Here is a 25,713-nt window from a genome sequence, read left to right as displayed (position 1 = left end):
CAACAACATCAGCATTTTTACGAACACATAGTGTTTTATATATAAATAATAATTTAACTTCTGGACCAAAGCATATCTCATTTCATAAACACTACCTTTGGTGATATTTTAACATCTAGTATATTCTCACCTGCTTTTGGAACTGGAGGAGGAGTTCTCTTTGGTGTGACTCCAAAGCTGAGTCCTGCCAGGTTAAATATATTGCTCAGGTTGGTGCATCATAATAAGCCACATATTATTTTACTATCCATTACTGCATTGATAAGCATCCTGTTCATATTAGGCTTGCAATGAAGTTGAAACTAAAGTATGAATTAGCCCTATGTATTAACTCTCTTTTACCCAGTATACTTTCCCTGGTGAATGGTAGGAACTTTAAGTGAAATGATCTTTCCTGTGTTGAACTTAAGAAAACCCATGCTTTCTTTGATCCTTTCTTTTTGGCTTTACGATCATATATTACTGGCTTTTCAATTTGTTGTCAATAGTACATTTGTAAATTCTGATTATCTGCCAAATTTATTTGTAAATCATATTTGTATACATTTGTAAATTCTTATCATTCATATACATTTGTAAATTCTGATTATTAGGGAGCCCTGGTGGTTCAGTGCTTCCCTCTATGCTCTCCTTCCATCGGCAGGCAAAGACCATTTTGTTTACCGAGGCCTTTGATGTTAAGCAGCTGGTGCAGAAGTTCTATCAACTGGGGTGTGCTGTATATTATTGTTATTACTACCCTGCCTTTTTAACAGTTCCAAATTAATATTTTTAAATGATTTTTATTTAATCATTTTTAACATTTATGTCACCCATTGATTTAACTGTATTTTGATTGAACATATATATTGTGAGACACCTTGGGTTTCAAATGGGAGGAAAAGAAGGATATACAACAAACAAACCCACAAACATGACAGACTTTTTTTGTTGCCTGGGATGTCTTTGATTAAAATTTTTGATAATGTATTTAAAAAAACAAAAAACACCCCTCCTTACTGTTGTCCACTGCTTTGGATATTTTTTTTTAAAATGAAAGCACAACTGATGATTGTATGGCAGATAAACTCAAATTTGTATTTCCTTTGCAAGACTAATAAGAAAAACAATGCGGTCTTGTCCTCTGCGGTTTTACAGAGTTCAGGAGCGCCACATGAATATGATATCTCTCATGTTCACATGGAACTCTCTGCATGCAGAGACCTTTCCATTCTTTTAAAATGTCTCATTCCTTTCTGCATTTTTACTTTACAGTTCAATCCTTGGGTTCTAGTAGTGTTTTTGACGCCATCTTATCATCTCACCCCACCCCCAAAAAGCCTGAACTAACACCTAGATGCCCATATGTATCAGCAACAAATACCTGGATTCCAAGTTAGGAAAATACCATTCAGCAATGTTGCACATGGGATGGATATATTAATAATCTTTCCATCAGGACCACAAACAGCTACAATGCACTTAGCTCCAAATGTCTGATTGAATATTAATTCATTCAAGGCATACGTCTTCTTGTTATAGCAACAGAGGCATTCTGAGTCCACAAGAAAGTAAAAAAGAAAAGAATAGTAGTTAAGTCAATTTATTGGTTAAATATACATTTCAGCTAAATGCAGTAGTTTTGACACCCTGATGCAGCAAACTGTACAAATTTGGAGCCCAAAGAAACAAGAGCTATAAGTGCAATTTTAGAATAAGTTTTTGGAAGATGAACTGAGGGATGGGCTATTGCAATTGGTAGGGGCAAGGAAAGAAGGGCAATGCAGGTGAATGTGCTCTCTTTATTTTCTGTCTTCATTAAGAAAACAAACGTATAGATGAGAAGGTAGAAAGACTACAAAGAAACAAAACTACATCCCACTAAAAGGAATGAAATCTTTTAGACCACCCTCTGTGCTTTTCTATATTTTCTCCTGTGTTGAGGATGACAGAGCTGTGGATTCACATGTTCTCCTTTCCTGCCCATGGCCACACAGTCAATTTGCCTCTTCTCTGCCTTCTTCAAATCTGAGTTCCAGTCTGGGGGCACCACAGAGGTATTTGTGATGTCCAGGGAGAAAACATGTTTGGTGGGGGTATCCAAGATTAGATCTCCCTCTTTAAGATCAGAACCTCATAAGAAATCTCAGAAAAGGATTTAACTCTTTTCTATGGGCTCCAGACACTGTTCTGGGATCAGAGGATTCCAGAAGCTCCTGGTCAAGTCTATAAGCATAGGGGAGCTTATGTTGGCCTACACCCATCTTGAAAATTCCAGGCATCCTTCCTGCATGTTTAACATTCACATTTCTAGATCTCTTCCTTGTGGAAGAAGAGAGGGACAGGTGAGTAGCACACAAGATAAAGGTTTAGTTTTATATTTGATTTCTGCCTTTGTGGGATGTTCCTTTTGTGTGCCTTCAAGTAATTTCTTACTTATGGCAACTCTTTTTTTAAAAAAATTGCAAATGATTCAGACAATACATGATTTCAGCAATTAAAACTTCAACTTAGTGACAATTCTTTGTATTCTACTTTTACATCACTTATAGTCGTATCTCGTTGCTCTATTCATTTTCAATTTCTATCCGATCTCTCTTTTTTCTTTTTTCTTTTCTTTTTTGCTAAAGGTTGAGTTCTCATAATACTGCCTCTACTTCCTGTGACTAACTGTACAGCCAACAGTGGATTTGCCATCAGTAAAAAAAGACTTATGGCAACTCAAAAGCAAAACTATCATGTGGTGTTTTTTTTCCAGCAAGACTTATTCCAAGGGTGTTTGCTGTTGCCTTTCTCTGAGGCTAAGAGCATGTGACTTGCCATCCAGTGGTTCTCCATGGCTGAATGGGGATTTTAACCTGGATTTCCCATTCCAGCACTCAAACCCACTATACCATTCTGGCTCTTTGTTGAATATTATTGAGCTCCAAATATATAACCATGTTAGTCTGTAGAATCAGTATGTACAGAGATCTTGTAGCATCTTTGAGACTAACTGAAAGAAATAAATTGGCTGCATGAGCTTTTGTAGACTTCAGTCTACTTCCTAAGCTTATGCTGTCAACTTCTTTCTTTCAGTTAGTCTCATAGGTGTTACAAGATCTCTCTACATTATAAAGCTTTATTTATGTTTAGACTTTCAGAAAAGTATGTTATAAGTCAATGTTGTAGCCAAAGGAAAGGTTTCTGGTAGTCATGAGCTGGAAGATACTTTGTCAATGATTCCATGGCTAACATCAAAAAAGCAACTCAGTTAGGGATATTTAGTTACAACAACGATGACCGCTAAGTCAACTTTTCCAGATTCTGGTTAGCACATATCATACAAGCCTAAACTCCAAATATTTCATAAAAATAACTAATACAGATCTGCCACTGGATATCTTACCATTTGATTTGTTCAAGCAGAGTGTTTCTTTTGGATCACTGGGGAAAATTAAATATATATATATTGTTAATACTTTATCATCTAAAATTGGCAACACATATGCATGCATACATGCACATGCATCCACATTCCTTGTTCTCTGCATGCTGAATGAGCATGACATGATCACAGGCTACTATGACAAGAATGAATTCTGTCACAAACAATGACCTACCATGAGGTGCACTCAAGCACTGAAACACATTCTCTTTTTTCCTCATCATAATATGGCTTTTCAGCATTGCATTCTGGATAGCAACCTAAAATAAGAGCAAACTGGCAAATTATCTTGACTGTCACTAGTCACTGACTAAAAATAGGATAAAAAAATTGTGAGGTATAAAAATAATGGAGTTATCAGAAACTAGCCCAACAAATGTCTCATTATATGCTGCTTTGTTACAATCCACCTTATAAACTTAATGTTTAATGTATTCATGAAAGTGGACTTTATACTAATACTACTAATAAAAACTTTTAGCCCTTGTAAATGAGATCTCAAACAGTATCCCTTTCCACTTTCCATTTTCTAAATCTCAGTGAAGTAAGATTTGTTCCATTTCCACTTTGTTTTATGAGAAAAATCAAATTCTTCACAAAGGCTTACCTTCCAAACTGTAGAGTAGACTATCACATTTTCCTGCAGGATTCCTGCAGGTCCTTAAACATGGTTCTCCACAGGGTTTATAGTACCATTCTCTTTTGTTGGGTGGGTTGTAGTAGTCACAAAACACAGCTAAATGAGAATACATGTTAATTATAAGTAGTGAGACTGAGGTTTTCAATGGACCTCTCTCCAACCTAATCCCACTTCCTATGGTTGGACATGCATATATCACAATATGGCAACCAGAACTTTCAATGGAAGCCCTGTGCATACCTCTCAGAAACCCATACACTCATTTCTCTTCTCTCGCAGTCCTGCAAATTAAATTTAAATTTATGTGGGACTGTTCTGTATGTGTAGGGGAGAGTCTGAATCATACAACTAAATATATTTGCCCATTCTTCTAGGGTACTATTTTCCCTTCAGCCACATAGTTTTGAAACTGAAGGCAATACTAATCAAAATGTTCTCGCTTTTCTACATATCTTTATTTCCAAGCTATATGTCTGCTTAGTATAGAAAGTTCCTAAAAAATTAATCATCAAAATGATAAAGAGTTGACCACCCTCACATGCTCTTTCATACTATACAGTTATAGTACACTTGCAGGGTAGGATTCCAGATTATTGTCAAACCCTTTCACTTCTGGTGTTGAGGAAGGCTTTTGTTTGCAAGACTGAATGTACACCCCTCAAATATGACCAGAGGCAGATAGGTGCAGACCCCATTTTTGAATCGTGTATGTCACTGTGATCAAGCTCCAGATGTTCTCCATCATATTGTATTGCTTTGTCCATTGTATATAATTCAGAGAGGGAAATTGTTAAGAAAGTTACTGGAAATGAATATCTGTTTGGCTGGGTTATCAGTGGAATACTTATTGGAAGATCAGAACCCTCATATTACCAGGCTAATGGCCAATGTTCTGGTGGAGGCAACAAGATTATGGCTTAAATTTTAATAATGATCCTGAAGTTTTATTGTAAATGTATGTTGTTGTTGTATGCTTAATAAAGGTTGGCTGACTGACTGATAGTTATAATACTACAGTTTCACTTTAACTGCCATGGCAACATCCTATAGAAACCTGAGGTTTGCAGGTTAGGGAAGAATATTTAGAATTCTAAGCCAGGGATCTCTAGTACTTCACCAGACTAGAAACACCAGGATCCCACAGGATGCAGCCATGGAAGTTAAAGTGGAATCATGGTGCTATTGTTGTGCAGTATTAAAGGGCCCCAAGTCTACGTACAAGCACTGTGTGAAATTGAAAAACAGAATTAGAAGGCTCTCCCCTGCATACAGAAATGTTATACTATTAATCTGTGACAATTTTCACAATATCCTGTAATATCATTGAATTGGAGAATGTGGATAGCGCTTCTGCCTACTTCAAATTGGCTGTGCCATGCTAAATTTTGCCAGCAAACCTGCTTGTAATATAAAGTACAAATTTTGTGAGTGATGGTGTCACAGGTGGATACTGACATAGCTTCTTACCAAATATATTTAGGGCAACAAACATTTTACCTAGCTCCATCCAAGCAGCATAACAGAATTTTGGTGGATTGTTTTGAATACTCAAACAAATGAGGGGAGAAACACTTTGAGAGACAAGAAAACTGGTAAAAACAAAACAAAATTGAGAACATCCACTTTGAGCTAAAATAGATTATATATTTAGCACATTTTTAGAAAAGGTGCTCCCTCAAGTGGGGAAAAACGAGGTTATTAGAACGTGTGACTATTCTCAGCTATATATTTTACATTTAACATGCTTTGTTTTACAATTGGTCATTGCAAAGTAAATACAGAGTTAATTTGGAAGTTTGCTGAGGCATGCATCTCTGAGAAAATCTCGTTGTGGGAAGAAAAATCAGTCTGTCTCAGCAAACATGTATTCCTCTTGATACTGGTTTGACCCTAACTCACCTCTGAACTTATATTTTGGGAATCATCTCCATTTAGTCCATAAGACAATCAGATGATTAGTCACTGGCAAAAATATAATAATAGAAATACAAACCAGCTACTAGCTTGTTTTAATCCTGTGTACAACAACATGCAAGTGAATTATATGTGAGGTATTACACCTAGACATACTCTAGGGATAAAACCAAATCCAGATTCATTATTCCTGATGTTCTTTTATCAGTGATCAACTTTTATTAAGTGACATAATGTTATTAGAAGAGAATGTTTATACTTACTTCAGATAATATGTTTATCCTTACTTCGGGTAATATACAGTCCCATGATCAATGCTGCTGAATGCAGTTTTGTTTTGTGAGTACTTACGACAATTTGTAGGAGTCCTCCAGTCAATACAGATGCCAGCCCTGCTACAGCTCTTGGAATAAGCAGCTACAGCAGTACAGAAGCACTCACAGTCTGCCACATTGTCACAGCCACAGAAATCAGACACACAGGATTCATAATAAGGTGTTGGGCTGATCTAACAGAAGCAAAACCAGTGATAATAAAGATTTCTCCTCAGGATCATATTTAATATATAAAGTATATGCACACCTGACAACAGAAACAACAAGATATCTTGTCCAAAGGGGAATTTTTCTCAGAATGAGAGTTTAAAGAAATATCTAACTTGCTAATATGACAGAAATGTGCCTTACTGCAGGTCTGACATCTATCCATCTATTTGTTGATTAAATAAATATCCTACCCTCCTGCCAAAACATAATACCTGAGCTTGAGCTGGCTTGAGCCGGAAGCTTCAGTTAGTGCAGAACATGGCAGCCAGACTGGTCACTGGATTTTCCAGGTCCAGCCATATAACACCTGTTCTGCGAGATCTGCACTGGCTGCCTATTCGCTTCCGGGCACAATACAAGGTGTTGGTTATAACCTATAAAGCCCTAAATGGCTTGGGCCCAGGGTACATGGAGGACTGCCTCTCCCCATATAATCCACCCCGCACACTCAGGTCAACCGGGAAGCAATTTCTGAGGGTTCCACCCTCAAAACGCTCTACAACTGCACAGAGGGCGTTTTCTATCTCAGCCCCGCAGTTATGGAATTCGCTTCCCGAAGAGCTCCGCTCGACCCCCTCCCTCGACCAATTCAGGAAGAGACTCAAAACCTTTCTCTTCGAACAAGCTTTCCCCCAGTTGTAATCGCTTCCCCCCCCCCCTCCTTTTGCACCTGCACTTTGGCTAGTTTTTGTAAGGTTTTTAATCTGTGTTTTTAATTCCTTGTTTTAATCTCTGATTTTGTTTTATATTGTATTGTTGATATTTATCGTTTGTTGCTCTATGATGTTGTAACGCGCCTTGATCTCATGGAAAGGCGGGCTAGAAATAAACGATTTATTATTTTATTTATTTAACACACATGCACACACACACAATTAAAAATATAATTCAAAATCCAGCAAAAAAGAGAAATAAGCAATATCAAATGAGATAAAACTGTCTTTAGCCAACAAATAAGCTTAAATATTGCAAGCCTGTTTGTATAAAAAACATATTTGCCTGCTTGTGGAGGGATAACAAAGAAGAAGCCACTATTTTGGTCTGGGGTTCCATTGTCCAAAAGAAGACCTTCTCTTGTGTAGCCGAAGAAAGACAAAAGAATGGCCCACCTCACAGCTAGCATTGTTCAACACTGGGCTCTGCAGATCTTTTGGAATATAAATTTGGGCTGTCAGCAGTGGTGCTCATCATCTGAGTGGAAAAGAAGCTGTCCTACCACCATTTCAGAATCAGCCTCACCCAACCTTGCTCAGTCTTTAAGGTAGCTCCAGCCGCGTTCCTCACCACTGGCTATGTTGGCTAGGGCCATTGAAATGTATCATCTAACAACAGTGAGAGTGCAACAGACGTTGTCTGAAAATATTCTGGTAAGGAAATTACTACCTTACCCACCATGGGCCTCATTTTATCCTCATGGAAAGTCTACAGACAATGCAGTTTATAGTAGATTAGCTATCAACTATAAATAGAATCTAAAGACATATAGATAAAAAAGGGAGAGCGGGCATTATTATTATTATTATTATTATTATTATTATTATTATTTCTACTCCACCTCTCCAACAAGATCGAGGTGGCTTACATCAATAAAATCCATACAATACAGCAAAATAAATCCCACTATCCCCTCCCTCCTTACACCAAATCAACATAATAATTACAACATAACAATAATACAATTAAAACCATTAAAACAATCACAAACAGGAAACAGGACATCATGGGGTAGTCTCTAAGATGCATGAAAGACACCAAGATGGGTGATGGAGAATATGAGAAAAACACATGCTTACTTTACTGTGGCAGGCTCCAAACGCCTCACTTTTGATAATGCTACAATACTTTCTCCCCAGTACAAGCTTGGAAGGCTGATTCACACAGAGATCTCTCTTGTTTATGTCTGAACAGCTAGAGGTAACTTTCCAGCTCTTTCCAAATGCCTGTGCATCCATCTCCACAGACTGTCCTCTAGCGGTAAAGTCATTGTTGGCACTGTTGTCAAAATCACCACAAAGGCCACAAATTTTGCCCTGGAAAATACAGTATGTGAAAGCTATTTTACCATTTTTCTTCAACAGAAAAGTTTTTTTCCAGATTGCTATAATTTCTGCCCTAACATGCTGTTGATCTAGTTTGTATAGATCAGTATAACATTATAAAGTCCCTAGTTTTAAAACATCCTTCCTTATGAAAGTATTACGGTATTTTAAGAGAATGAAATCTTTTCCTGACCCAGTGCATTCAATATATATTTTACTATAGAATTTTCACTATTTACAGCCAGCATCACTAGTGGACATGGATGCTTAAGGTAATGGGAGCCCAGCACATCTTGAAGGCACCAGATTGAGGAATACTACACTAAATATATTTAAAATAGATCTTCCTGAGAATTAGAGATGGCTGCATGAATTTATTATGTTCCAAGTCAGTTCATACATCCATTCTCTGTAGCAAAACTATATGTTATGAATTCACCCTGTGACAAATATATACACAAATATATACACCTCTCCTCAGCAGCCATGCTTGCACACAGAATGTAAGCAATATCTACAAAATTTCTCATCCATGATAAGAAAGTGCATCTCAACAGGTTGAGCCACCTGTTGAAAAAAATTCTCACTTGCCATGACCATGCCCAGCATAGAGCACTGGGCTAGGTTTTCATTCTCTTTTCTACTTTCTTTCTTTCCTTGCCATACATATTCATTAATTTTTCATTAAAAGTTCTCAAATGTGAACAACCATTAAAAAGTACAAAACTCTTATATACAATGGGCCCTTGCCTTATGCGGGGGATCTGTTCCGCCCTCACCACATAAGGCAAATAGCGAATATGCTTGAACCCCATTAAAAATAATGGGGCTCCTGCATGTCGTGCAGTGCGGTGTGCACATGCCATTTCCTTTTCTGTCATGCGGCTTTCAGCATAAGTGGGTACACTGTAGATCGTCAGCAGAGAGAAAATATTTGGATTTTTAAAACTTACTTATTTATTTCTCACCTTTCTCCCAAGGGAGTGCTTGTACATGAGAATGGAATTAGCAAAGATGTATATCTCTAATGTGCCCTTACTTGAAAAGAAGGTGCCACTTGCACAATCACAGTTGTCTTTTGATCCCAAATGAAGGTCATTCCATTGGAAGTTTCAATTGTGATATACATCCCCATGAGGTAAATTTTATATTTTTTTTCAATGTCTGATTTATTAGTTATCTCCTCAATTTTCTCTCCTGGGAGTCTGATTTCACTATCCTGAAAAAAAAAAAAGCTGAAATGAAACCTTACTATCAAAATGCAGTTATAACAATCAATTAATAACATGTCTCCCTTTCAGGTACCAAAAAGAGACTACACATCATCTCCATGTTGAGTGGTGTTATTAGGTTTGTTGTCATCCAGTGAGGTGTCATAGTGTCACCCCCATGTAACTCCTGGGATAGTGACGCAGATGGGCAGGAGGATCTCACCCCAGGGGATCCAGCATCCCACCACTACCACCCTCCCACTGGCCAAGACAGCAAAGGCAGGACCACCACCATCCCAGGTAACCAGATGTCCTCCTATTCCAGGACATGTCCTACATTTCAGCTTTCCATTCAGGGGGGATTCCAAAATGTCCTCCATTTTTAGTATGACTAAGAACCATTTATATTTATATGAGTGCTTTCAGTTTTTATTTAGTACTTCATGTTGCAGTGCATTGTCCTCCTTTGCGGTTAGGGCATGTGGTCACATTGGCTCTTCCCAAGTAAGACCAGTTTTTTTTAGTTAGAAAAGATCTCCACCCTCAAGGAAAGAGGAAGTCACAGCAAACAGCCTGCCCCCCCCCCCCCAAGAGAACAATGGCAGAGAAGAGTCAAACAGATTAGAAAGGCGAGACTGCTAGGGGGTCCAGAGTTTCACCCCTGTCTTCAATCCCCAGGAGAGTGGCATATCAAAAAAGTGCCCCCTTTCTTTCTGGGGGAGAGATCTTGGGAACACCTTAACTGCTGCCTGGTGTCACCCCATCTGATGGCATCCCCTGTACCCCCCTAGTGATGCCACTGCTCATATTCTAAGGGGCAGTACAGAACGCCACAAAATGGCAGTCTGCATTCACCCTTTTAACTCTAGAGGGACAGAGCAGCTCCTAAACAGTGTGCCGTCCCCCCGGAGTAAAAAGAAACCGGTGTATCCAGGTTCTTTTTGCAGCGCCAGAGTGACATCGCGAGTGCGCCACTGGTGCACTCACCATGTAAACGATGCATGGCGACGTGCAGACACTGCATGTAGCTTACGTCAAAATGGTGGCGCCCATATGGACGGGACGCCGCCATTACTCCGCTGCCGCACCGTGCTAGGATTAGAGACCGTGTGGTTGGTGCGCGGTCCCTAACCCTAGTATCGGCACCAGCACAGTGCATTTGGCCTGTCTGTTCCGGGCCTAACTTTTCTAAGATAAATTCTTTGTAACTGTGATGTCAGAGAAGAACAGAGTTTCACCCCCAGCCATGGTGGTGTCATGGATGTAGGAACATTCAAGCTGCTGTAAACTGTCTGAATATTGAAAAGCAAACACTATGGACTTCTTAGTGAGAAAAGGAAACAGCAGTATTGCAGTGGTAATAATCTCTTAGGCCAGATGTGTGGGATGAGCAAAATACATAGTGCACACATCAATAGGCAATGTCACTCAGAGTATAAATCAAATGGTATGATAGCTAAGGAATATGCCAGCCAGTGAGCTACGTGCTAGATGTGAATGAGAATAATGTGGCCAATGAACAATGTGTGATCAAATGGAACATGGATGATATCTACTGATGATAAGAAACAGGGATGTCAAAACTTGAAAGGGTTCTGTAGCACTTTTATTGGGTTTATTGTAGCATAAACCTTTGCTGGCTATATGCTGTGGGCCACAAAAGCTTATATACAATAAACTTGGTTGTCCTTAAAGTTATAAGGTACTAAGGGTGGATAGGGAAAAATCCAATTCCCAATCCAATTCAGAATTTCTTTCAGCAACAAGTAGGATTCTCCTTCTCCTTACTCCCAAAGTGAATCAGAATTTAAAAGTAAGATCTGATCTGTACTAGGAAAGGTTTCTGGATCCTTTCAGATGTCTGATGCTGACATTGAGAATCCAGTGTTGTTTTCAAAGTACACTAATGACAAAGATGAAGAATCTTCTCCCTTTCCAATATTTTGGACTTCAACAGCCGGAAGCCCCAGTCAGCATGACCAATGGTAAGGGAGTGGGAAAAGTTGTAGCCCTATAAATCTAGAGGGCCAAACTTGCCTTACACCCATTTTCAGATATCCAAAAACAGATAGTTGAAACAAGTGAGGGAGAGGAAAGATTGGGTGAGAAGTTAGGAGACTGTGTCCATTATCCTACATGCGTATAACATTCCAACAAGTACTTCTACCCTCCCTCCCATGCTCCCAGTTGATCTGTTCAATGGCCAACTACATTTCTGCTGTTAAGAGCAATGAAAAGACATTATCCCCCTGCCCCAACTCTCCAGCAAGAAACTGAAGATCCAATGGAAGGACATTTTCTATGTGCTCTCAGCTGCAGAACTGTAGCTAGATGCTACCATGGCTACCTCCATTGGCCACAAACTGATCCATGGACGATCACTGAGCAAGGAGGTACTAGATGTCTCCTTGTGCAATGACCATAAAATTATGCAGCCACAATGGGAGTTGACAGCTGTGTATGTTACCAGTAGCATTTCAGTCAAAGTTTCTCAAATCCTGGCAGCTGCTTCATTATTCTGGATTTTAATAGCAAGTCTACATACCTTTTGTTTATTTATTTTGCTGAAATATAAAATAATGAATAAACTATGTAAGGGACAGAGTTTGAATGGGTGTACAAAATATAACATGCAAATAAACATGAAGCTATACATTTTTTGCAATTCCTCACTTGTAAGACTGATTATGGACTTACCTCCAAGAAGATGCTAATTTTCAAGGAACACACTGAGAGGGATTTACCACATGAAATGTTTTGCACTATAATTCGGAAAGTCCCTGGCTGCATATTATTGGGGCAGAAGTCCTTAGAAAAAGAAACCAAAAGGTTACTGAATGTTATGTTTTCAGTATCAACTTCTAATCCACTATGCCATATATTCCCAAAAAGGAAGTGTATCTCATCTCAAGCTAAGAGTTTGAATGGAATTTTATTGCCTCAATCATTCTTTGCCAATCACCTAACCATCCAAATATGCAATGTTGGTGCAACATCATCCACCCCATCTATTTAAAGCAGGGCAGGGCAAATTTGAGAGGGCTGGGAGCCAAATGTTCAGTTTCAGAACTCAGTGTCAGCTACACAGACCACCTATCAACAATAACAGATGCCAGAAAGGGAGAAAAATTAATTCAGAAGTGATAGGACATCTACTTTATGTTTTAAAAATACTACTCTAGAAGCCCTCCAAGAGCAGCAAACATCTATTTGGCTTCAGCCCATGGACCATACTTTGCTCATCCTTGACCTAGGGATCTTATTGGTTGTCCCTGCCTATTGCCTAGTGTTGTTTCCATGTCCAGTTTCTACACTGTAATCATACGCTATGCTTTTTAACTCTTCTGCCCATTGTTTATCCCTGGCTACCATCTCTGTCTAACTTTGTACATCTTCTTTCCACCTATTAATCCATCTTTGGTCTCTAGCAGTTATGAAGAAAATCTTCAGTTTCTTCAGCAATGCCAGTTCACACACTAACACTGCAACAGTCCACAACAATGGCATACACACATTTTTTGAGCAACTTGCATAGTTGTCCAAACTCTCAGGAGGGCCTAACTACAAGTTTAATGAAAAAAATCCTAGGAGGGCCTATATACTGAAATATGCATGGAGCAAAATCATGCAATAGTCTTGAGGTAGCATAGCTTCAGATTATAAATGAGAAATTGCAGGGTTGTTGTTTTTTAAAAAAATGTTCACCCTATTAAAACAACAAAATCAAAAACACATTGCACGTTGCACATTGTATAGCAAAGAGCAATCCAGTCAAGGAAAGCTATCTTTGAATAGTTGTCTACATGCAACTATTTGCCTAGGATGGGACTCATGTATAAAAAGCTTTAATTGTGAAAAATACAGCTTGAGGGCATATACTGGTTCTTGGAAATATTGACACAATAAGATGTGCCAGCTTAATCATTTTTACCTATGGTAAGCTAGAGCCTGGAGATTTATGGTATGTTGAAAGAGCATTCCTCAAGCCAAATTCTGCTGCTTCATTCCCTTGCATGTTTGGACCGAAATGAAAAAAATGATGACAAACATTTACTGTATAATCTACATGACTATGCCAAGCAAAGTCCCATTGGGTCAGTGGAGCTTCTTCAGAGCTGATACAGTTATTTTTGAAACCATGCAGTTTTTAAAGACTATTTGCATTCTGTGATGTTTTCTATGCAAAAGCCACACATGGTTGTTTTGCACAGAAAATCCTATTTTTGTATAGGAAATACCATTTTCTGCACAGAAAATGACATTTCAGCACATAAACATTTTCTGTGCAGAAAAAAATCTGTTTCTGGCACAGAAAATATTGTTTTCTATGCGTATCACCCATGTATAATTTTTGTGCAAAATAGCTCTTGCACTGCAAAGAATCTCATCAGTCCAAGATTCTTCTTGTCCGAGTTTCTTGACACTTGAAAAACATGTTTTGTTTTTTTTATCATTTTTGAATATTTTACAATATTAATTCCATTCCCACTTCTAGGTAAGCAGATACAGGTTTATAGCTTTCAATAATGCACACAATTAGTTGATACAATATCATATAGCCCAAATTTGAATCAGATAATAAACGTGTGATACCTGAGCTAGGATATAATCACAGTCTCCCATAAAATCAAATTTTGTTCCATCAAAATTGAAATAGTGCCCATTTCCATACACAGTGCATATTCCTTGGCAGGGATTCTTTGTACAACTCCATTGTCTCTTTTGGCACATGCTAGATTAAATATAAAGGATCACAAGTTGTCTCATGGAGGAAAGATTTATTCATAGGGTTCATGGCAGAGTCGGACATAACAACAACATCTCGGGGTTAGTTGAAATGTTGGCTTTACTAAGCCACTCCATTTTCATTTCTATAGACGATAATCTGGAAAGGTAATCATGCCTCTTTATAAGTTACCATCGCCTCCATCTTTTATTAAGTCACAGTTCTACAATTCTGCTGATCCTGGCAGCTCAGAAAGATGCTGGGCCCTTTTGCACTACACAACTATATCTGAATGATTCTGCTTTAACTGCCATGAGAGCATCCCACGGAAATCTGGGTTTTATGGTTTAGTGAAGTTATTACAGGAGCTCTTTGCCTGCAAATTCTAAACGCCCCTCCCTAAACTGCATATCCCATGATCCTATAGGACACAGACATCACAGTTACAGTAGAAACATATTCCTATAATCATGTTTTATGAAAGTGTCCTGTTGTACCAGGAGGATAGAATTCTATGTCAGGTAACAGTTTTATGTTGCTGGGACTATAGAATATAGCCTGTATATTGTGATGCCCAGCATTGTTTGCTTGTTTAGCCCTTACTGGAATAATATCTTCTTACTAAAGCCAGAGAAAAATCTTGATTTATGAACAAAATCATTTAAAAGTAATTATATTAGTGATACACAATATTATATTATATTATATTATATTATATTATATTATATTATATTATATTGCAAATATATTGCTGGTGCAGAACATTTACCAAAAAAATCTTCAGTAGCTGATGTACAAAAACTTAACTATTAAAAATTAAATCTGGAATTCACTAAGGCAGCTACAAATGCATAATGTAATTATACATTTGTGACTACTTTGTATTTATGATCCCTACATATTCTCTATATAGGGACTGTAAAAGTTCTAGTGTCCACTTACCAAACAGCAGTCACTGTAAATGACAGGAATCTGTTCCCCTGTCACTTTGGAAGCAGCAAACTGTTGTTTCTATCCTCCATTTCTGCAAGTGATCTCTGGTGCAAGGGAGAACTGAGCCAATGGCCCTGCTTCTGACTGTTGCACTGGAGATCATTCACAGGAGGGGGTGAAAACCTAAGTCATTTGCTTCCCAATCAACAGTAGAACAGACTCCCATCACACACAGTGGCAGCTACCCAGTAAGTGGGGATGCGGGAGGGGGGTTCGGTCCCGGGACACTACTTATCTAAGTAATGTAATCACAGCCTAAATTTTATAATTATTATAATTAAATAAATGCAAAAACAAAGAACTACATCATTTGTCATGCTAGTGAATTTCTTCTCATGCAACCCCTTTGTCTTCTGCTCAAGCCCCCATGAAACTTGCAAATCTGTTCTAGAGGGTCTATCCCTCAAAGTAGATGGTGGAGTGCATGTGGTACTGCACAGGGAAGAGGAATCTATTCCACCATTGGTATGCATTCCACAGACTGACAGACACTATTGGATAAATTCACATCATCTGGAGTCCAAAGCAAGATGGAGGAGTGTTCTCCATATCTTCTTGTTGATATGATGATCATGTGCCCTACGCTGGACTTGGGAACATGTTTTGGCATATAACTCACACAATTCCCTAGTCAGCATTGTATCTTGGGAGCCGTAGTCCAAAAAAGTAAATTATCTTGCTCTCCTTTGGTCCTGCTTTAAAAGGAACAACTCTGTATTTGAAGACATCCTCTGTTTCAGGTACAGGAATCATGTGGTCCCCCAAAGGTTGTGGGACTGCAATTTCCAACATTCCTTAACTTTTGCTATACTTCCTAGGACTGCTGCAACTTGTGTTCCTGCAACTTCAGAGGATCCTATTATTCCTAGTCTTGCCTGGCCCAGCTCTAATTTATAGATAAAGAACCATTGGAAGGGAGAGGCAAGCAGGGACCTTGAAGTTTCCCAGCATAGTAAGCACCTGCACACACAGATCATCTTTTTCCAGTAATCTGCACTACAATGAAAAAGGAAAAGGGGAGGGTGGGAGAGGAAGCAGCATCTTTAAGAGAAACTGATTTATTTTATCATGAGCTCCTTCAGACACTTTGAACGAACCATGGGCATATTAGCAGCTAAATAATTGTGAGGTGGGATCAGGGCATAATAGAATACAGTACTTAATCATGCAGTTTGCAACATTGGCCATTAACCTTCAAACAACTGTGTAAAATGACAGTGGTCTGCCAACCACTACACTACACTACAATGTACTACACTGAAATAATTCTGTGTTTTTATTTAAATTATATAACTATTTTGCATGTATACCATATATACTCAATTATAAGTCTACCTCATGTATTAGTCGAGGGCAGATTTGGGGGCTAAATATATTGATTTTGATATGATCCATAGATAAGATGAGGGTAAAACTTAGATGCATGTAACAAAGGATATTAAAGACAAAGCAAAGCAAAATTATGCTAAAGAACTTAACAAAATTCCAGCAGATATAACTGTTTCTGCTCACCCTAAAAGCTGCATGGAAGAAGAGGGGACTATGGTAAATAGTGGCTGTGTGATTTGCAGGGGAGGCAAGCAAGCACATTTGGGGCTAAAAAAACATACAAGTCAAAAAGGATGAAAAGGCAAAGCAAAGTAAATGGCAACTATATTAGCAGTGATTATAGCTTTTAATTTTAATGTGATATGTTTGCCTGATTTTAACCCAGAAAAGCTGACAAACATACACAAATGTCTTATTCAAATCCATCAAAGCCTCAACACTCCTTTGAGGGGAAGCTCCAAACAGCTTCCACCACTGCCATTTTCCCACTCAAGCATTCAAAAATGTCAGAAGCAGCACCACGGTGGAGAGCATAGAAGGGGATCAGTGCTTCTTTTAGGTGCTCCTGGAATGGACTTGACTTCTGCTATTCTACTCAGCTAAGGGGATGGTTCCTTTTTAATATATATAAAACAATTAAAGTAAAGTTCTTACATTGATCTGTGAATAAACTGACCTAAGTTTTTAAGTACAATTTCTAGACTTATACATAAGTATATACAGTACATATAAAGTAGCATAGGCATACTTTATTCAAAGTTGTGTCATCTTGATGGTGCATCTGTTGTTTTTTCATTGTGTGGGCATCCACCTTATTTGTTGAGGACCTCTTGCTGTTCAGTTTCTAGGTTAGTGTATGTCGGATCACACATTTTAAGACTTTTGTTTACTGTGCTAACAGATTATTTTAAGAAGAAAAATAATATACCATTTATTACAGTTGACTGTGATGTATGTTCCAGGACTGTAGAAATTTCCTCCATAGCTGCAAGGACATTGATCCTCCTCAACACAACTACCATTACCATTGGACACCAGTCCATCAGGACACATACATCCAGAGACACATTCTGTAGCATACTAGATAGATAAAAATATAATAGAAATTGATGTAAAAGGGAACATAAAAAAGAAGAGGAAGGGGAGACAAAGGAAAGTTTTTAATGGAATCTGATTGTGCAGGATGCAATTCATTTAGATTAGGAAATACCGCCAACATACAATGGATATCCAGAAAGAAACACTTTTGAAATAACAAGAAGGGCTGAAATCCAGCAGAAGGCATCCACTAATGGAACAGCAGCCATTCACCCCAAAAATCTGTTCTAAAGGTATAAGAAACCCCCCAGAACAGGTTTCCAGGTATTGCAAAAAAACTATATTGGGGAGGACAAGAATATTTTGGCGTGCACACCAGTGTGATGATGGATCTAGCTACATTCAGGAAGTGGGCCACCTTATTAAGTGGGTTAAAAAAGCTTCCTTAAAGGAATAGACCTAAAATGACCCTCAATATGTGGGGTGATCTTGAATAGTTCTAGAGAATGTTGGGAAACAGGTATCTGAAGAACAAAATGGCTTACTTCTATTTATTCACCAGCTCATGCAAAAACATTTGATGCATAAGTTTACAAAACTGAGAGAGTGTGACTACTACATTCAAGGAAACATGATGTCACAAGGAAATGAGGAAACATGATGTCCTTCCATAAAAAAACTGAGTGGCAATGGACAGATACCACTGGCACAAGACATTACAATCTCTAGCATGGTGGGTATGACTACTGAGGTCCTCCAGATGTCACTGGACTACAGATCTGTCTACCATGGTCAATCTAGTCAACTGTGAGAAAAGATAGGCAGTGAATTTCATCAACATCTGGAGGGGCATAGATTTCTCATCCTTGCTCTACCAATCTCATGCAGCAGATGTGTATGGATTTTTTAAAAAGACTGATACCAGATTAAAAAAAAATAGGCAGTCAAATGGATAAAGCCTCATATTGCATACATATGGATGATATAGAGAGATATAGGTATCATGTTTGGCTCCCATAAAAACAAAACATGAGCTTTTTCTACATTCAGCTGAAATGTCTTAGCACACAGGTCAGGCTAATTTCTTCTATATCAGTCAGGCAAAAACAACAGAACTTGACATGAACAATAAAAGGCATTGTCATCAGCTAGCTGATTATATTTGCTCTGTTCTAGAAGGAGGACATGTGATGTGTGAGTAGTAAAAATAAGTACAGTTCCCATGAGCATTCATGAAGTTCACTCAAGTGTATAGAACAATGGCCAAGTGCATATCACTCCTAAGAGCTTAACCCCTTACACACTGCATATCTTGTGTTTTGCAACTCTTCTGACATTCTAATCCGGTTGCACTTGGACCAGTAGAGCCACAGTCAAAGTAGTACATAGGAGAAGGACAATCTGGAAGGGAAACAACATAACCAAAACAAACAGGTCAGATAGTGTAAAAATATATAAGGTAATTGGTCATCGGTATCTGCTGAGGTTTGGTTCCAGAACCCGCCCTGCCCCCCATTAATACCAAAAGCTATGGCTGCTCAAGACCCATTCTATACAATTAGTAAAATTGTGTCCCTTATGCAAAATGGAAAAATCAAGGCTTGATTCCTGTGGATGGTTGAATCAGTGGATCCAGAATCTATGATACGGAGGTCTGATTGTAGTACTAAGCAGTTTCCAGAATTCTATCCACCTAAAATATAACTGTCACTACTGCTATATGGACCTATATTGGGGGGGAAACTGTATCAATCCTAACTTGTGCTATGCATATAGAACCTGGCAATAATTCAGAGTATTCATAACAGAAAAGTTCTCACCTTTCCTAATTTTTGTGTTTCCAGTGCAATCCAATTGTCCTTGAATGCATTTGCTAAAAATATAACAATAGGGGAGCCTTATGCCAGTGCATAAAAGAAAGAAAAAAAGTATTCCAGATCCAGTCATACAAATAAAGCCCTCCTACTTCTGTCATTGTCTACCTCTCATTCTAGTCCCAGACAAAATACTGTGTGAAAAGCCATTGTATATTCCCAGACCTGGCATTCTATATGTCTTTAGGACTTATCAAAACTACATAAGCCAAGCTAACAGGACCATACTAAATTATGTGAGTTCTTCAGATAAAAAGCATTGACCCATTCTGTATTCCATGATGAGGTACAGTGTTGTGCTAACCCTACTAGAAGGATTTAAATCTTGTAGTTAAATGGGAGAATAAGTTGTAGCACAAGCATTCATAGGCTTGGTCTACTTCCTCAGATCTGAGGAATGGAGCCATTGTAGATCTTAGGATTTGTAATTTGGTGAGGCACCAGCATGTTTTGGCAGAGAAGTCTAAAGAGCTTGGAAAACTACAAGTCCCATGATTCCATAGGCTGGAGCGACATTACTGCACTATTTCTACAGTGTAGATGCACCCTATCATCTCTCTGAAAGTCTCCATAACTACATTTTTCAGTGTCACTTCTGGTCATTTTTGGGAGGGTTTCTCTCTCTCTTTCAGGACAGAGGAGAGCAAAATCATTTAGGAGCAAAGCCATGGCTGAAGGAAACATTTGATGGGGGAGGGAGTTGAAATAATTTATAGTATTCAGGGGATTTATGAGACTGTGTGGGGGAAAAGGGCAGTCACCGTCACACTGAAGGGCCTTCAGGCCCTCCAAGGACTGCATGTGAACTGGGGCTACACAATTCCCAGCCCTGCATATGGCAATGCCAGTAATGGAAGATGAGAAGGAATGCTTGAAATGGCCACTTTAAAAAGTCTACTGAGGCAACTGCATAGTCTACAAAGTTTTTTTTTAAAGTATTTATCAGCTTCTCCTGCTATAATTAGGTTTTTTATGTCTTACTTCTGAATGGTGAAAGAGTGGGGGAGATTTAAGTATCTGGGGCAGCAGTTTATATGTGTCAGCATGTGTGTTTATACATAGGTACTCTCTTATCACTTCTCCAAGAGTGGCTTCTACAGTCATCATGATTGGAGGGGGGGGGGGATAAATAATCGTTTTTATTAGTGCATTAACAAAATGCGTATTTGACAATTACAATATTAGTGAACATACAAAAAAGGAACAAAAATGAAAGAAGAAGAAAAAAACAAAGCAAAACAAACACACGTAGAAACAAAACCTCAAACCCCCCTACAATACTACAATCCCACCCACCCACCACCTATACTAAACATAAATTTTATATAAACACGAAATTGAGCTTCCAAGTCATATACATTGCATTTGAATATATCTATCACTCTTCTAAATATCACATCCTGTCCATTCTACAAAAGAAACAATAAAAAATCCAAAAGATAAGTAAATAATGCTTCCATATTGAATCCTAATATTACTACATCCCCTCTCATATTTTTCATATAATCCATAAAAGTTTTCCAGATACTCAAGAATTTATGCATTAATAACAACATACTATTACCTCTCAGCCTTTGCTACTGTTGTCAACTCCAGTCATTTAAAATATGTGAGTTTTTACCTTTATCTGAACCAGCTTACCAAATGAACGTATCCTTTTGGAATGAAGTCCCAGGCTTGATCAACTGGCCTTTATAATAACATGGACAGTCCTCTGGAGAGACACATTCATTCTCATTCACAAGATAAGTCCTCTCAGGGCATTCACAGCCTTCCACAGAGACAAGTTGAACATTACACAGCATGTCAGGCTCCCCCAGTGAACGGCATGACCTGTTGCAGAACTTCACTTCATAGCTGTATTGCATAGATCTAGGGCACTCCATGGACACATCTTTGCAAAGGAAATAAACAAAAGAAGGGTCTGGAATAGGTCTGGAGTACATAACTGTGCTAAATAGATATGAATATCTTTGCATGGACATGTACCAACATCAAGAATTCTAGGCATAAGGGGAGAAGTAAATCTTCCTTCTGGAAGTCATTCCCATGTGAGGCAGATTGGGACCTGCACAACCATACCAGACTCACATATTTAGAAGTAATTTCCCCTGCCACACCCATGACTGATTTACACAATCAGTTTGGCCAGAAAGTGATGCATGCAAAAATAATGTTAGCATAGATTATATTTTGTATGATCTGGGACTCTACAGAAATATTTAACTCTTGGGAGCATTTCATCTAAGCACAATAACTGTAAAACACCACACAAATACACATATAAGGAACTGGAAAATTGCTGCTAAAACGAGTTTCTATGCTGACAATCTCTGCACAAGTGCATTCCAAGGAGTTTCATGTGGATACAAAATGGAACATGTGAACTGGGCCTGGAGGAGAGTTTTCATGTGCATGTTGATGATGCAGGATGCCAGGATCAAGTGTAGACAGACAAACAGACAAGAACTTGCATCAATTCTAACTGTGATATCCCCAAAGAGGTTGTGCGCACCTCCAGCTGTGAATCATTAAACTATATCACATAGTTATTTATCTTTGAAAAAGCTCTTATTTCAAACCCAGTGCATTTAGGCTCAGTGCAAAACTTACAACAGTGAAAAGGCTCCAATCTAAGCTGAGAAAAGGATGGATGAGCTACCCCAATATATTTGGATCCACTTCATTGGGTCCCACAAAAACACCCCATCATGGGAAAAAGGAAAATGGATTCTACAAGTTAAGCTCCTGCCAGTGACACAGAGCCACTCATTTTACTTTTTTAGATCAGTGCAAACAGTACCGTGTAGAATTTTTGTTCACTCTTTGAATTGCATACTATTTTAAACAATAAAAATATATATCCTTGTGTGGATACGTGAGCATATAACTAAATGTATATATGTCCAGTACCTACCACATATGCCACTTCTCCATCCTTTCAGATGTATTCCTTTTGAAGCACAATCTCTGGCATAGGCTGAGAAGACACTGCAGAGAGCTTCTTTACTGTTCTCAGCATTGCAAGTGTCATAAGCACAGTTCTAAACAGTAAACACAGAAGCAGATACTAAAGACCTTTTCACACTACACAGTTTCAGTGCTATGATTCCATTTTAGCTGCCGTGGCTGCATCCTGTAAGGTTTATAGTTTGGGGAGGCACTACCGTTCTTCTGAGTGCCCCTCTCTAAACTGCAAATCCCAGAACTCCATTTGATGTTACCATGGCAGTTAGCCTCACTTCTAAGGAAGGACCACTTTCACGCAAAAAAAATGAAAATTTTAAAAGCGCTAATTGCAATGTTCAAAGAGAAAACAAGTGATCTGGCCTTGTTACCTCATAACCTAGAGGAAAAGCTCAAGTGGAAGGGAATCTGTTTAAGATATATGTGTGAAAATGTTACAAAGAGGGAACTGATGCTTCTTTACAAATTTGTTGTTGTTGTGTGCCTTCAAGTTATTTTTGATTTATAGCAACCCTAAGGCAATCCTATCATGAGGTTTTCTTGGTAAGATTTGTTAGATTTGTCATTGTCTTCCCCTGAGTCTGAAAGCATATAACTTACTCAAGACCACCCAGTGGGTTTCTTGACTGAGTGGGGAATCGAACCCTGGTCTCCAGATTAGCAGTCCAACACTCAAACCACTGTGCCTCTCTGCAATATAGTACACCTGAAAAAGCTGCTCACCTTTTTCCAGAATTCCCTTTTCTGAGTCAAAGCCTTAATCTACCACCAGGGGGCAATAGGTCACTATATCTACAATTAAGCTACATCCAATATTTAAAAAGGTACACTCTGTTGGAAACAACCCGAAGGCACACAACAACAACAACAAACACTTGTGATTCAGTGCCAGTGTTGTGATGGCGACTAGCTTCTTACTCAGGAAAGCAGAATAGTCCCACAGCGAAATAGTTTACAAAATCTCTGCAGTTCTTTAATCATTAAGAAAAGCAGAACATGGCCAGCGGAAAATTACAGAAGAGTGTCCTGGTCACAATATAACTCATAAAACTTGTGGTTGTGAGCCCTCATGTTGTTTTTGCCTTCTGTGCCTTCAAGTTGTTTCTGATAGGTGAACCTATCAGGGATTATCTGGGCTATTTTATTCCTCTGAGCCTGAGATGCTGTGACTTGTCAAAGGTCATCCAGTGGGCTTCACAGCTGATCCAGAATTTGAAGCTTGGACTCCCAGAGTGATGGGCTGCATCTGCATTGCAGAAATAATGCAGTTGAACACCATTTTAACTGCCATGGCTCAATGCTATGGAATTCTGGAGTCTGTAGTTTGTTGTGGCAACAGAGCTATCTGACAGAGAAGGCTAAATGTCTCACAAAACTACAAACCCCAGAATTCCATAGCATTAAGCCGTGGCAGTTAAAGTGGTATCAAACTGCTTTATTTCTGCAGCACATATGCATCCATAGTGCAAACCGCAAACCACTAAGCCACACTGGCTCTTCTGATAAGAATACACATGAAATTATGCCAGATGTCAGAAGATAAATTAAATTATTACTAAATCTACATCTTACCTTAGCATAAGGAGCAGGATCACTAGCAGAATGACACTCAGCAAATATCCCATAGGCATTTAATAGAAGGGCACACCAATGCTGCCCAAATTTTTCTAAGAGGAAAAAACAGAGATATCCAGCATTATTGACAAAGTTTTAAGTGTTTTCACCTTCTTTCTTTTCTTAAGAGGATTCAGAATTTGCTATATAATGTTCTTCTCCCCACACAAATGTGACAGAAATGCTACATCAACAAGTAAACGTATCACCTGTATAGATGCGTAGAATGTTTCATTCTTTGGTTAGCCTTGGGGGTTGTTGTTGTTATCTTGCCAAATTTTGAGAAAACATGTTTTCTAGAAAGATATGAATCTTTCCAAAATTGAGTCGGATCACTCACTCTTTAAGTCTGAATTGCCTATGCTGACTGGCAGTCTTTTCTAGCCCCATTTGAATCTAGATGTTCTTCTTTCAAATCATTTTCGGGATTTCCCCATGAATGATTTGTTGCTGTTTATTGCCTGTTTATTGCCTGTTTAATAGCAATGTCTTGTGAAAATCTTAATTTTGATATTGTGTCTTGCATGGGATAATCACTTTTTAAACCCCCTCTTTTTCTGATTTCCCCTGTGTGATAAGGTCCTAAAGACATGGAGCAATGGATTCCAAGTATAGGCAAAGAGAATCCACCTAAATGTTAGGAACAAGACCCTGATGGTAAGAGCTGTTTAACAGTGGAATAGGATGCCCCAGAGTGTGGTGGAGTCTTCTTCTTTGGAGGCTTTAAGACAGGGGCTAGATTGCTGTTTGTCAGGGGTGCTTTGATTGTGTATTCCTGCACGACAGAAGGTTGGATTGGATGGCTCTTGTGGTCTCTTCCAACTCTATTGAAAGACCTAATGCAATACCTTTGTTCACATTTTTCCAACAGGGATCTTCAAAGCTGTCTTGAACATCAGGACAGTTGGCCTTGGTCTTCCATGAGTTTCCAAATGTGGAAGCAGAATTTTCTACAATCCCACTAATGGTTTGAAAATCATCAGCTTGCAAATTGTTGAAATTCCCACACAGGCCTAAGTGAAAATGGGGAAATTACAAGATAAAACATGTACAAAAAGGGCAGTCATCTGGGGACAATCTCACCAAGGTCAGTGGTCACTGGAGGCTTCCATGTCTTTGGGACAGTGAAGCTACCTTGGCTTTCAGATTGAACTATACAAGATGTTGAATGCATTTAGAGATAGAGTTCAGTCTTGGAAAGGTCCTTTGAAGTCTGGACTAAAACCCAGAGTGGATTCACTGTTCCATTAAAATTAGACTCACCAGTCAACTCTGATCAGATTGACATTCTGGTTATTTGGCATGCTATTATCACCCAATTTAGGATCTGGCAGATAATAATAACTTGGTAAATATGGGAAGACATAAATGCCCTGGTGAAAACTGGACCTCACTATTCTGTCTATTAAAAAAGGAA

General features: G+C 38.6%; 1 protein-coding gene across 1 annotated transcript in view; it reads right to left on the bottom strand.

The window, feature by feature from the left end:
* Window positions 1-25,713, bottom strand: part of LOC149314353 (mucin-5B-like) — a 68,752-nt gene that overhangs the window by 27,187 nt on the left and 15,852 nt on the right. Inside the window, exons 10-24 of the mRNA XM_089520932.1 lie at window positions 25,145-25,309; window positions 24,255-24,349; window positions 22,633-22,759; window positions 21,357-21,609; window positions 19,662-19,714; window positions 19,142-19,242; window positions 17,732-17,883; window positions 14,349-14,487; window positions 12,453-12,563; window positions 9,584-9,763; window positions 8,299-8,535; window positions 6,312-6,468; window positions 4,014-4,142; window positions 3,582-3,666; window positions 3,368-3,405 (exon numbers count right to left, since the gene is read on the bottom strand). Coding sequence (XP_089377058.1) covers window positions 3,368-3,405; window positions 3,582-3,666; window positions 4,014-4,142; window positions 6,312-6,468; window positions 8,299-8,535; window positions 9,584-9,763; window positions 12,453-12,563; window positions 14,349-14,487; window positions 17,732-17,883; window positions 19,142-19,242; window positions 19,662-19,714; window positions 21,357-21,609; window positions 22,633-22,759; window positions 24,255-24,349; window positions 25,145-25,309 — 2,022 coding nt within the window. The remainder of the gene's footprint in view (window positions 1-3,367; window positions 3,406-3,581; window positions 3,667-4,013; window positions 4,143-6,311; window positions 6,469-8,298; window positions 8,536-9,583; window positions 9,764-12,452; window positions 12,564-14,348; window positions 14,488-17,731; window positions 17,884-19,141; window positions 19,243-19,661; window positions 19,715-21,356; window positions 21,610-22,632; window positions 22,760-24,254; window positions 24,350-25,144; window positions 25,310-25,713) is intronic.

Source organism: Sceloporus occidentalis, unplaced genomic scaffold, assembly GCF_023333645.1.
Source record: "Sceloporus occidentalis isolate IW3139 unplaced genomic scaffold, rSceOcc1.0.p SCAF_4, whole genome shotgun sequence".
Lineage (NCBI taxonomy): Eukaryota > Metazoa > Chordata > Lepidosauria > Squamata > Phrynosomatidae > Sceloporus > Sceloporus occidentalis.
Note: the sequence above shows the minus strand (reverse complement) of the source record. Positions and strands in the feature narration are given on the sequence as shown.